The sequence below is a fragment of the Lepisosteus oculatus genome, chromosome 4 (genome assembly GCF_040954835.1).
Source record: "Lepisosteus oculatus isolate fLepOcu1 chromosome 4, fLepOcu1.hap2, whole genome shotgun sequence".
Lineage (NCBI taxonomy): Eukaryota > Metazoa > Chordata > Actinopteri > Semionotiformes > Lepisosteidae > Lepisosteus > Lepisosteus oculatus.
In genome coordinates, this window is record NC_090699.1 from 48970053 (window position 1) to 48984433 (window position 14381).

The 14381-nt window shown below is 35.6% G+C and overlaps 1 protein-coding gene across 1 annotated transcript; it reads left to right on the forward strand.

Annotated features, from left to right (window-relative positions):
• Positions 1-458: 458 nt before the first annotated feature.
• slc2a9l1 (solute carrier family 2 member 9, like 1) lies at positions 459-13597 on the forward strand. The gene is made up of 12 exons (XM_015347106.2): positions 459-540; positions 2127-2222; positions 2562-2722; positions 3126-3250; positions 4650-4779; positions 5065-5213; positions 5590-5777; positions 10311-10421; positions 10782-10883; positions 11180-11255; positions 11410-11537; positions 12049-13597. The coding sequence occupies exons 1-12, from the start codon at positions 517-519 to the stop codon at positions 12250-12252; spliced, it is 1494 nt and encodes a 497-aa protein (XP_015202592.1). The 5' UTR covers positions 459-516; the 3' UTR covers positions 12253-13597.
• Positions 13598-14381: the final 784 nt, after the last annotated feature.

The following is a 14381-nucleotide window of genomic DNA, read 5'->3' on the forward strand; positions in this document are numbered from 1 at the left end:
CCGTAACTATCACCGCCCCCTCCTGGCCATGCACGTAAATGCAACTCGTTTTTTTGTACCGTAATTAAATCTGGGTAATAATTTAATCTCACCCCGCACTCCCATTCCTCATACAAATGTTTTACACGGAAGAAATGTGTTTACTTTTAGCAAAATAATAAAAGTATTGTGAGTCTGTATATGTTCTTTTTTTCAATATTTGTCCCATTCGTGAAAAATCTTGTGTATATCTTTTAACACATTGTTTGATATTGTTCTTTACATAATTTTTAATACAGAGTTCTTTATTTTCATTAACAAAACCATATATTTCAAAATATTGTGTAAGATCAACTGTAAAAAAATGTTCTTATCAGTGAAGAGTCCATGGGGGAAATAGCACGTGACTGATGAGGCGATTCTATAAAAAATTAATCTTACTTTTTATAATATCTAACAGAGCTTGTTTAAATTGTTAGCCAAGCTACATTTGGAGATCTTGCTGGTGGTGTGCTATCGGCTCTGTGTGCAATAAAAATGGAGTTTTTACTGAAGCACATGGTAAGAAATCTACATTTTCTCTTTGAGATCCAAAATACCGAACTTTAAAAATACTGGAATGTTTCACTGTATTTCATAATTATTTAATGAAAGTAACATAATTGGGCAATGTACTGTACCTCTCAGTGTTTTATACAAAAAACATCGCTTTTATTTAATAATATTTGAAGGCAATGTATTGTAATTTAAATACTATACACAATAGTCCTTCAAAAACCTGATTTAGTGCCTCACTTTCTATTACCATCCTCGTCACTTTGATTTAAAATCTCGCACGGTGTAGCAAAGTGGGTATTTTAGGTATTTTGCTTTACAAACTTCAAGTACGTCTTGCGATTTATATAGTGTGCAGACTGTTTACTTCCACAAGTGGCTTTAATTAAAATAAAACATATTCTTAATTAAAAGGCAAATCTGTTCTTATAGCCTATTGCATTGAGATTAAGTTTGATGCTTAAGCATTTTTGTTGTGTGTTTTATTCATGGTAACAATGAAATTTGTTTTTTTTCATAGCATTTCTCGGAATTATCCAAAGCTAGACAGAAGGACTAATCCAGGAGGCCACAGTGTAACTGTGATGCAATAGGAGTAAATGTGACGGCTTTAGAAAAGATGACTAATAATTTACATAGAATGCACTAACTTTTATTTAATATAAACCAATGTTGATGTTATTTTTGAAGAAAAAATTATGCAATTCATCTTGTTTTCCACAGTTGCATCAGTAGATTGAATGACTCATCTAAAACTTGAACAAAGGAATGTTAAACATTACTTTCACTAACTTGCTGCAATCAGTCACACAGATGTACCTTTTTTCGTTTCATGGAGTGATTAAGTTCTCTCTACAAAAGCAGTGTGCTAACGTCATCATTTAATTATTATATTTGTTGGATTGTGCTGTTTTGTATTTTGGGAATTGTATGACACAGAAGTTCCACAGTGAAATATAAAATGTGCAAAATTATGTTAATTGGTTCTTTCATTGCTGTATTTTTTCGGTCATTTTAGACCTTTGATTTGATTACCGTGACAGTATAAAATGACTGAATAAGCTTGCTCATTAGATACAATTTTAGAAGGTGTCTCTGAATTTATACTGTACTTAAAAAAGTAACAGTGGTTAAAATGTTTAAATCATTAAAATAAAAACTTAACAGGTTGTGACACAGTGGCGAAATGGTAAGTATTGTTGCTTGACAGGACCTCTGGGTTCAATTCTGGACTTGGGGTGCTATCTGTGTGGATTTTGTATGTTCTCCCTATGTTTGTATGGATTTCCTCCAAGTGCTCCAGTTTCTTCCACAGTTCAAAGATACTGGTGGTTTAATTGGCTTCTGGGAAAATTGGCCCTGGTGTGAGTGAGTCTGTGTTTGTGTCTGCCTACTTTATGTCCTGCAATAGACTGCTGTCCCATCCAAGGTGTATCTGGACTTCTGCCCATTGCTTAATAGGTTAGGTTCTAGCCTTCCTGCGACCTTGTATTGGATAAGAAAGTTAGATAATGGATGAATGAATAAAAACTTTATAAAGGTAATTGTGGGTTTTGCTAACAGAAAGCTCATTCCTTCTGGTGTGTTTTCAGCTCTGTGGTCAAGTGATAATCTTCATAGTAGTCCTGGGAATTGGAGGATCATTTCAGAATGGATTTCACATTACTGTTATCAACTCACCTTCACCTGTAAGAGATATTTGATGTTTTTTTTCTTTCATTGTAAATGAATTGTCATTTTTAATAGCACATAGGAAAGAAAGCATTTCTTAAATCAAAATCATGACAATGTTCATGTTTTCCTAAGCTGCATTTTTCTTTTATGCAGATTATTCTGTTATCTGGAATACATTTATTAATGCCTCAAAATCATCATGAAACATTGAATGTTTTTCACAACTAATGACATTCTGCATTAAAAATGAAAATCATCTACACATCTGAAGTATGTGTAGTGAGTGATTTAAAAATCATGAGCATAGTGACTTTTTTCTAATCTCAGGGTTTTTCTTACGTGTGTCCCTTCAGTTCATTCAGAATTTCATCAATGAAAGTTGGATGTCCCGCTATGGAAAGCCTATGGAGAGGGAAAGTGTAAAATTGATTTGGTCTGTTTTGGTATCGATGTACTCTATTGGAGGCCTGATTGGATCTATAAGTATAAGATGTTTTGTCGTGAAATTTGGAAGGTGAGTTATTTGAGAATATTAAATATTAAATATGCATCCAAAAGTTATTTGAAGGTCTCCTTTTGTGGGTTTTATATTATCTTTTGTAAATGTAAACTATTCATTTTAAATGCTAACCTCCTGAAAACTGGTTTTGCAGAGACATTAATTAAATATAGTCTTTTTATATCAAACATAATTAATACGTAATTCCTTCAATACAGACTCAATTAATTTAATTTGAATACCTAGAGTACCAGCCAAGACTCTTTCAGTTCCCTGTGAATTACTGTATAAAACTTTTACTATTTATTTACATATATTTGTGTTGAAAATTGTGGACAGTGGACTTTAAATCTACAGGATATGTTATCATTCATGCTTACAGAAAGCATGAACTGCTAATGGCTGTTCTTCATTGTAGAAAGAAATCTATGATATACAACAGCATTCTCAGCATTGTTACTGCTGCAATAATGGGCTCAAGTCGGAAAGCCAACTCTTTTGAAATGATTTTGGTGGCGAGATTCCTGTATGGATTCAGTGCAGGTACGCACCTGTTTTTTTACTGTGTAGCTATAAAATTTGCTTCAAGGAAAGGAGGAACACTTGCTATACAGTCCATACCCCAGTCAAAATGAACAAGACCACCACCTTTCATGGTATACATTATACAGTATAAGACAAAAAAAAGTAACAAAACATTTATATAGATAATTCAGTATTTTAATTTGCCAAAATCAGGCAATCAATTATTGCATATTGAGTATAAACTCCGCTTTGTGCGGTGTTTTAAAAATTAAGTAGAGACGCAGCAAAAATGTTGTGTGGATAGAACAAAAATATAGATTGATAGATCATGAAACATTAAATTTATTTTCCCAATTACCTGAGTTTAAGCAGTTGCCCTGGATTCATTACATAAATTAGAATCAAATGCCTTGAGAGAGAAATCCCCAAACTCTTGTTTCTTTAAGTATTGCATAGTCCTATATAGGTAGTGGACAAAAAAAGGAAACACCTGGGTCATTGAGGGACACCAGGTATATTGAAGGTAAGGTCTTCCACACAGGTGTGGCTCGTGTGTTAATTAAGCAGATAACATCCCAGCATGCTCAGAGTCATGTATAACAATGCTGAACTCACTTGGTTGCTTATAGTTATGGCTGTAACAGGAACCTCAGGGACTTTGAAGGAGGGGTGATTGTTGGGGTTTGATTGTCAGGAGCAGGATACCAAAGTCAGGTTGCACCTTGAAGTGCATATTTGTGAGTCCAGTGGTGCAAAGAGAATAGGCAATAAACCACTGAGCAGTGAGGAAGTGTGATATGGTCAGATGAATCACCCCCTACTATGTTCTTGACAAATGGACAAGTGCATATTTGGCATCAAAATATTTGGTTGCAACAGTGAAGATTCTCATAGTTCCGTAATGTGGGGTATACTTTCCTGGGTCTGGGTCCATTCATTTCCTAAAAGTCAACTCAAGGTCAGCATGTTGTAGTATTTCTCTCCTGCCAGAAGGGGTGTCTTTCAGGATGACAATGTCCCCATCCACAGAGCTTATGTTGTTGCCCAGTAGTTTTCTAACTATGACACTGATGGTATCCATATGTCAGACCTTCTCAGTCACCACATCTGAATCAAGCATGTACTGTATGTGATATTCTGGAATGACGCCTGAGACTTTGTTTTCCTATGCTGCCTCAGCCTTCCTGCAGAATCTCTGACACCAGTAGACTCTATAAAAGGGCACAAACATGACAGATTGGCTACACGTGATGTCCCTACGCCCTCTTAAGTTACGTTCCAGTGGTGTTTTTTTTATCCACTACTTGTACTTTCATTATTATATTCAATGGAAATGGTTTACTCAGTGTTGATCTATGAGTTTTATATACAATCAGGGGAGCTAAATAAATACCAATTTTCTGTGTGAACCTCTAAGGGCTAGGCCTTAACATCCACTTGATGTATCTTGGAGAAAGTTCGCCTAAACAGCTCAGAGGTCTGACGACCATGACGGCAGCTACTTTCACTTCGCTCGGCAAACTTTTTGGACAACTTGTTGGTCTCAGGTAAAATAAATGTATGTGGAGAAATAGGTTTTAGCTCACTTAGTTAAAACAAAACTGGAAATGGATAAAGATGTTCTTTTTTGTGCAGCCCACAAGGGCTTCTTATGGATATTGGTTTCCCACCATTACAATACAAGATTAAATGATAAAAACGATTATTCATATATTTTATGACATTTTCAAATGGTGGCTCACAATGTGGCTTAAAAATCAAATAACAGTGTACTGTGCATTTTAAGTATACAACATATCAAGAATTGTATTTAATGAAATTGTATATTTCAGTGAATTACTTGGCCAAGAGGACTTGTGGCATATTCTGCTTTGCTGCGCCTCCTTCATTTCCATTCTCCAGCTTGTCGCTCTTCCTTTTCTCCCAGAGGCCCCCAGATACTTATTAATTGACAAAGGAAATGAAGAAATGTGCAGAAAAGGTAATTTAGAAACTGTTGTCATATTTTCACTGTTTTGTCTTTAATTAAGTTGATTCTGGAAAAGGTCATTCTTGCCTTCTGCCATAAGACTGTACAACACATCCACCTTGCGTTTTGGCAGAGGTGACATTGACAGTGACCTGTTTCTGGACTGGACAGTAAACTGATACATCTGCTCTTTTTCTTTTCCTGTTTAAAACCATTTTTGTGCAATATATGCCAGGGACCTGTGCAATACATTTCTTTGCGTGTTCTGGGCTGTGAGTAACTCTTCTTAGTGCATGGATGTTTTTTTTTTCTGCCAGACACACCCTCTCTTGTTCGTTTGCACCGCAAGTTTGTGGCTTAACTCACTGCCAGGCATTCTGTCTTTCAGCCCTGCAGAGACTCTGGGGGAAAAGGGATTTTAAGGTTGAAATTGAAGAAATGCTGGCAGAGCAGGCTGCCATAAATGGGGAAAAACCAAAAAGCCTTTCCGAGCTCCTGAAAGACAGAGAATCACGCTGGCAACTCTTGACCATGTTGGTTGTTTTGATTGCGATTCAGTTTTGTGGCATCTCTGCGGTGAGTGTGTTTCTGCAGTATAGTCCAATGAACTAAAGGGGAAAAAAACAGACACTCCAGAGTGCTCTGTAAGAACCAGCTTTACACTGTTAGTTTTAAATTTTTATTTTTAATGTTGGATTAAGTGAAGGCAGGGGTACTCAACAAGAAACCCTCTTAATTCATTTTGTGATTAATTGTTTACAGTTGAAAACTATTAATTGGTATCATAGTCCTGTCAAACAATTAAATAATTCTTGAGACAGTTGTCAAAAACATCTGAAATGCAATATAAAGTCACAAGACTGAGTAGTTTTGAGTTATGTAGTCCAATACAGCTCTTGCCATTTTTATAGACATATAATTATTGTTTTACCTTTATTTATATGAAGTTCTGCTGAACTTCGTATTTTTCAATTTAGCCTGTGAGCATTTCATCATCAAATACACATCCTGCAGATGTAGAAAACATAGAAAAAAATCTAGAGAACCATCCTTGAAAAACAAAATCAAAATAATTTCTTGGCATCCTTCAAAAAACAGGATGGATAACACATCACTATGTCACTGTATATATGTGCTACTGCAATCATATTATAAAACAAATTGCAAATGAGTTGTAAATGTACATCAGAAAATGTATTTAATAAAATAGTCAATTTAACAGTTTAGGGGGATAGCACAGGTTTCCAGAGCAAAAAACGTAAAAATATCAGCCTTGGTTCCTAAATTAAGTTCTGATGTATTGATTTATCACAGATACCTGTTAGGTTTCAGTGCTCAAAGAGTAGGCTTGAATTTCCTTGAATTGACCTATAGGACAGAACACACCCACAGTGCTTTGCTTCTTTATTTCCCAAGGAGAGAGAAGAAGAGAGAGAAGTCAACAGTACTACTGATACTGTTCTGGTCTTCCTAGACTGACCTCTCAACCTTTAGTTTACCTTGTTTGGGCATCTTTTACACAGGTCTCTGATTAATTGTATCTCCCAAAAGGGGATAAAACTCAAAAGGAAAGGTTTCAGTATGTACAGGTATATATAGCTGGGGAGCATCACCTCCAATCATTTGTTCCTAGAAACCTTTGAAACTGAATTAGGTCATCCCGTATTCCAGTTCTGTTTTGCAACAGACTTTATATTTATGGGTAGCTGTAGACAACACACTTCAAAAACGATGACCTGATCTAACATCTCCAACCTAAACAATGCTCTAGACATACTGGAGCCAGGTATGATGCCTGTGTCATTTACCACCACTTACTGGCCTGGTTAAGCTGTATAAACAGGGACCAGCATTTGCAGGCTTTAGGCTCTGCAGTAGACCGGTATCTCATCCAAGTGTCACATGCTTTCTGTCCATTTAAAGCCATGAAAACCAGGATAGACTGTGGCCTGATGAGCTATTCTGGCTTCAATACTGAAATTACCTCCCTTCTGGCATGATTTGGCTTAAAGGTACAGAATGTTTAATGGTTACGTCATAATCCATATTGGAATAAATAGTATACCTCCTAGCACACAACAGCGTCATATGATTTAGTGTTATCACTAATCTAGGTTACTTGTCCAAAACATTCTAGAAATATGTTTAACAAGACCCTACCTTTCCAAATCTATGTATGCTACTTTTAAATATTCATTTATTTACAAGTATTATTTTAGTGTAGCTCTAATTATTGTTTCTATAACATCGCCATTAATAGAAGAAAAACAGGTTTGTCTCTAGTTTCCTGAATTTGTTTTTCCCTTTTTATAAAGTGGTGCTTCATTTATAATTCTCAAAATTATGGTTACAGTTCTCATCCTAAATGACAGTTCACATATCCCAGCAAGGGATGTAAGAATAAAAAACCTTATTTTTATTATGAACCAATGAGATAATACCTTCAGACCTGTACAATCTGGCTGAAGGTACCAGGCTGAAGATTAAAGATAATGTGAAACACCGCATGGTAAAATTCAAGCCAAAAGAAACTAGTTCCTTATTCACGTTTACCTTCCTCTGCAAATAAGTAACTAACTCCATCAGATATTTTTCTTCAGATTATTGCACTTAACAGAGTATTGTGCAGGTCACTGGTTTCCAGTTCCTGTCCTAGGGGGATCATTGTGTCTGATGTCTTTTGTTCCAGCTCAGCTCTAAAGCTCCAGAGCTGATTGGTTACCTTAATTGATTTGTTCACTTGTTAAACTTTTGCTTAACTGTTTCTGACTTGGTCCTGAGTTTCATGAATATCCTTCTTCAAGAATTATGAAACTGCTTGTAACAGCTTCACCGTACATATCTTTAAGTAGTTTCTCTTTAACTTTACACCCTTATTTCTAACAAAGCATCTCTTAATAGGTGATCTATTTATTATAGTGGGAATGACAATCTATCAGACACTATAGGAGCATTTTTCCTTCTGCAGAGATCCAATTAGGTACATATCAGGGCATACAAATAATTATTTGGAAATATTGTTCTAGGTTATAAAATTCCTAGCATTGTTAAAATAATTTAAATGTTCTGATTCAGAGTCACTTCAAATCCTGTTTAATACAACAACATCCATGTTTAATACTTAATACTCTACTGTGAATGTCATCTGCCGGTCCGTTAACTTTGTTCTGCAGTGTTATTTGATGCAATTGTGCATGCAGCTGAGGATGAGGATGTTGCACTAGGCCCTGTGTGTCAATTACATTAATATTACTCAATACTGATGGAGCCCCTAGCATAACATGGTAACATTATAAAAGCTATGTTATAAACGTCTATTCTTTTATCAACCCCCTTTTCTCATAAACTATTACTTCCAATTTTATTGTTGCAATTATATTTTCTTTCTGTCTTGGGAATTCTAATCTTTTTCCATCTGTACTGTACCTGTAGCTCGTGATATTTTTAATATCTTTGATACAGTCTGTAGAGTGCTCTTTTCCTTCTGATTTCTCTTCTCTCAGTTTTCCCAATAAACATTTTTGGGGATATCTTGCTAGACTTGCTAGAGTTTTAATGTTGAAAAGTTTAAGAGCCTATGAACCATCCTTCAGTTATTGACTCTGAATCTATCTAATCCCATTTCACCACATGTAAACTCATCCTTTCTCCTTCACAATCTGCATTTCTAAAATTATAAATCCTCATTTCTAGGCTGAAGTTTTAGAGATTTGAAGTGAGAATCAAACATTTTCATATTAGGGTCACGATGTCTTAGTGATTCTATTTCATATATTCCATATATCTTGAATATTTCAAAAGACTAGAGTTGGTCAATAAGAGCATCTTCCCTAGCAGATGCTGTTATATACTGGATTAAAATTACATTATTAACCATTTTAACACCATCAGTATCAGGTTCTGTATTCCCCTTATACAATACCCTTATATGAAGGAATCGAAATTTCCAATTTATTTAACAAAATCTTTGCTATAGTCCTTCCTGATTTTATCAATAGTAAGCTACATGTGCCCATGTCTGTATTAGGTGGTCTATACAATGTACCTATTGTTAAGATCATAAAACTTATATTTTCCAGTATAGCCATTATAGAATTGTAAAACTGCCAAGACTTCATGTTTCAGTTCTCCAGATTGGAGGCTATATAAAGGTGGGATATATATATACTGTATATCCCATATATATAGATATAGTTCCACCCCACTCCTGCCTGTTTTTTTAAAAAAATGTGGTTTTATATTAATCCTTTCAGTCATAAGTAAGTCCAGTCATAAGTTTATTTCAAGCCGACCTGTGGTGAGCTTCCTTCCACCAACAGCTCTACACATACGCTTCCCAAACACGACACATACAGTACACTCTTCAACAACATGGTACTTACACCTTGCAAGTGGCACCCCACTGGTTCAAGTGCAATCTGCCCCATTTTTATAGATCCCAGTTGTTATGAAATGACAGAGCCCCAATAACCTAAACCATTGTTTTCTGTTGTAGTTACGTAGGCACCTACAGTAGGTTTTCCAGCTGAATACTTAAACCTGTCTTACAGAATTATCATCTTACCTTTCCCTGTGTAATTTGTTCCAACACAGACCATGACAACTAGATCCATCTCACCTCTGGCCAGGAGCCTGTCCACTCATGCAGGAAGGTCTGCAGTCTGGACATCAGGCAGGCAACACACCATGCAAGACTCCCCTTCACTACACACTGCCTCTTCACCATGCACACACCACTGTCTCTGTACCTTTCAAAACCGATTCCCCCACTTTTGCTACCTCTCTTTTACTGGGAGGAATGGACAGCTGGGTGCCCTGGGGCCCATCAGCCCTTTAACTGGTGTTTTCCTTCAAGCAGTCAATACCCTGATCCATATCAATTAAGGAATTTGGAAGTAAAAATACATTTATGAAAGGAAGGGATCCGACAGACTCAAGGAATGCCACTTCTGTGTGACTTGCACTCCATTCCCTCCATAGAGTGGATGTTCTTAGGTTCACTCAAAATGGGCTTTTTTTGCTTTAATGGATGCTATTTAACCTCTTGACTGCTTGTTGAAGGGGAGAAGTAAGCCAGATGTGCAGTGAACTTCTCTCATTGCTTTGCAGATCTGTGCCTACTCTTTCAATGTGTTTTATGAGGCTGGCATCTCCGAGGATAACATTCGGTATGTCACACTTGGTATAGGAGTTTCTGAAGTCCTCACTACGATCACATGTGTAAGTTGTGCAGAGCAAAACATCTGATCTTCATATAATGCTGACCAGTTTTACACAATTTGACCTTTTGGAGTTATACTATTTTCTGACAATCAATGCAGCCTGAATTCTTTTTCTGTCTGCTAATTAATCAAACTTATTTGAGATAAGGAATTGCTAAGGATTTTATATGCATTTGCTTTTAAGATTTGAAAATATTTATGGTATTAGTGAATCATTCCATTTTTCTGAGCTTTTTTGGTACACTCTACCTCTTCTTTAGAGCAAGAAAGTTTGTTTATATAACTTCAAGAAACATATTTTGTTTGCTTGTTGGTGGCAAAGAAAAGGATTTACTTAGAAGTGCATTTTTCTCCACAGGCATTTCTCATCGAAAACACAGGGAGAAGAGCATTGTTGTGGAAGGGATTTATATGTATGTCCTTAATAATGACATTAATCACAGTGACACTTTATCTGAGGGTAAGCATTTCTTTGGTTTGAGTTTTCTAGTGACTAGTGCAGACTTCAAGGGCAGAGGGCGTCTTCTTAATTTTAAGCACTACAAAGACTTTATTTTGTGCTCAGAAGAGGATGTGGAGGATGAGGCTTCAGTTCTTTTCTTGTTTTTTCTCATCTGAAGAATGACTTTTAATGTGTTTAGAAACAATGATGTTTACCCTCTGTTATGATATGTAACACAAATATGTCTTCAGGAACCTAACCTGCTGTTATTCAGGTTATAATCCATATTCTCATTGATATATTTGTTTTTTTAGGAGACCATTTCTTGGATACCATACAGCACAGTGTGCCTAATTTTTCTTTTTGTTATATGTTTTGGAGGTGGGCCAGGTAGGTTCTTTTGAACACAATAACACATTCCTTTACATTATTACTGGTGAACCAGCAATGGATCTCTGCGCCACTTCCAGAGTTCCACTCACTGCCTCTGTCTTAAGTCCCTCATGTAATGTGTAAGAATATTTTTTCTTGTTTTGTGTTTTAGCCAGTGTGTTACCATCGCTCTCTCATGAGATCTTTATTCAGTCTTCAAGACCTGCGGCTTTTGTCTTCACTGGAATCTTGAGATGGGTGGGCTTTTCTGTGCTGGTAGTGGCTTTTCCATTCTTGATTGTAAGTCTCAGAGGTGGAAACATTTCAATATTTATCTAATTGTAATGTCAATATTTTGGAGTGAAAAAATAATAACAATTGTAACTTTGAAATCATTTTTGAAAAGAGTCAGAGCACATACAATATAAGAATGTACATTAAGAACTACATCCACAGCTTTCATTATGCTTAGATGAACTGAATTTTTAATAATTCTGTAAACTGTGTTATGAAGCTTAGGGCTTATATAGCTCGAAAAGTGCTACAGTGTCAGAACTTAGTGTACTGTACCTAAGTGATCTGTGTTTAAGACACCATCCATTAATGGAAGGTGAACTGAGTTAAAAAAAAATTGAGCCTTGGATAAATCTTTGTAAGGGTTTCAGTGTACAGGTAAGGCGCATATAGTAGTATGTAATGTTTCTAGTGTTATAATTTGTTATAATTCTAGTGTTATAAGTAAATACTGTAGAAATGAAATAATTTATAAGAGCACCTTTTCTCACAGTTATTGCTCTGTTTTTTGTTGTAGGATTCTCTGAAGCACTTCAGCTTTCTGTTTTTTGGAAGTGTTTGTCTTGGGGCCGGAGTTTATGTCTTTCTCTTTGTACCAGAAACAAAGGGTAAAACAGTCCTTGAAATATCGGAGGACTTTAAGAAGATAAATGTGCACAGACACTGGTGTACTAAAAATGGAAATGAAGACAATGAATGGATTATAGCAACAAGGCTGTAAAATGTTACATTAAGCATATACATGCACATATACTTAAGTTTACATTAATTTAAAATTATTATATTATATTATATTAATTATATTATATAAAGTATTATACAAAAATATGTTTAATGGGAATTTTGCAGCAGTTTATTGCAAAAGTGCGATCAAAAGGCTGTTTACATGTAAGCAAAGACAACTTAGTAACTTTCATAAGTTGACGGAATTATTATACAGTATGCGTTCAAAACTAAGAAGTGTGGATAATAGGTTATTTGTTAATTATTTGCCGACACATTCAGCTTCTTATATTTCAAAACTACTGGAGATTTGTTCCATAAAGAAAGCAATGGCTACATAAACAAATAGTGTTAAATTATTTGTGTGATTTTTTTTATTTGTTGATTTCAAATGGTTTTTATCTTAAAATAAAGGTAACAAATTCAATTATCCGAATTGTTTCCAAATAAGGCTGAAAATTTTTAATGTAATTTGAAATAAAATAATTGTACTTATGTGCAAAACAGATTAATTGTCACAATTTACAGATTTGAATGGACATTTTAAATCTCTTTTCGCTTATTTTAACTTTTAAATGAGCCCCAGGTTTACCATACCTCTCTGTGCTATACCACAATCTCACTATATTTTAATACATTGTCAGGCCCTGTTACTAAGGTAAATACCACTGTGAACTTGTAGAATACAAGCTTAGTTGTGCAAAAGAGAGTCAGACCTTAAATCCAAGAGAGCTTCTGTGGGAGACATTTAGAGAGTTACCTTATCAGTGCTGAGCAGCTGCCTCCTGTTCAAGTGCTTAATTTGCAGATAAATGTATTTGGTGCGCAGTGTAAATTCGGGGTGGAAAATGATTGACCTTATCTTTCAAACATTAGATTTGATATCGCAATGCTGCTTCCCATTATCTGGTACTACACTGAAGGATTAGTTGTGGATTAATTAGAACTTCTGCATAAGAAATGCATAGCTTTTCTTTGTACTCCAGGACACAATTTGTCTTTCCAAACACAGTGCAATTACCCAAATTGTAATGGGAATAAGAATAACTGTGTGTATGTTGAGCATGTGGAGAACAGAAAGAAAATGTCAATGCTCTTTCCATGTGAAACAGATTTCATATTGACTTGATGCTCAATTTAAACATTGTCTTGGTGAGTGCTGAGTGCTATTATTCGTCATCTAATTCGTAAGCATTTAAGGAAAGTTGCAAGTAAGATGAGATCATTAAGCCCATTTTACTTGCTTTTCTGAGAAAACACAGGGAATGTGCTTTTGAAACTCCTAGCAGCTTCAAAAGACAGCCCATTGTGTACAGAAACATTTCCTGTGTTTTGTCCTTAATACACCCACTCATGTTTCTTGAACCCTATTTTCATTGTTTCATTAGACACTTGTATTGGACCTTGCTTCCACATGACCTGTGTGTAACGGTTCTGTATTCACTTTAATAAAACAGGCTTCACAGTAACACTTTCATTCTGATCGGTCTTCGACGATATTGTAAAAACCTCCTGCCGCGTCACACATTCCAGTCTTGCCCCGTCTGAGGGGAAAAGGGCAGTTACTATTTTCATTGGCTGCCTTACTAATTGCACACAGCTGTTCACAGGGTAGGCAGCTGGGCTGCCAGGTACTGGTAGCATACTGAGCAATGGACTGTACACACGGTGTACGTTTTAAAAGCGCAGCTTTTAAGAGATATACCAAATAAAAAAGGCTGAGATTTTCCCAGAAAAAAAGCTGCACATGCTTTATTATTGATTTCCACCAGTAGATAGTTTAATTTGCTGAAAGTAGGAAAGATAAATTGCATTAATTAATAAACACAAAACATTCATTAACATTTTGTTTCAGAAACATTAAAAAAACTACTTAAGTGGCATATCTTATTATCACGCTTCAGTTTAGCAATTTTTCAAGGTCTTTAGTTGATCTCAGACCGTGACGGTAAAGAAACATTAATCACTTAATCATCTTGCCATGTCCGCCTGGAAATAGTAACTCGGTACTAATCACTTATGCGTGAAGGTTCGTGTAGTTTCACTGTACATCATTTTGTAATTTGTACCCATTGCTTAGAATTGATTCAGGATTACGTCACCCTACTATATTACTTTAGAAAAAAA

Bases quoted from the DNA above. Each gene is read 5' to 3' on its own strand.
- slc2a9l1 (XM_015347106.2), top strand. From the start codon at position 517: ATGGAGTTTTTACTGAAGCACATG. The intron at 2,223-2,561 runs GTAAGAGATATT...GTGTCCCTTCAG, and splicing joins TTATCAACTCACCTTCACCT to TTCATTCAGAATTTCATCAA. The intron at 5,214-5,589 runs GTAATTTAGAAA...TCTGTCTTTCAG, and splicing joins TGAAGAAATGTGCAGAAAAG to CCCTGCAGAGACTCTGGGGG.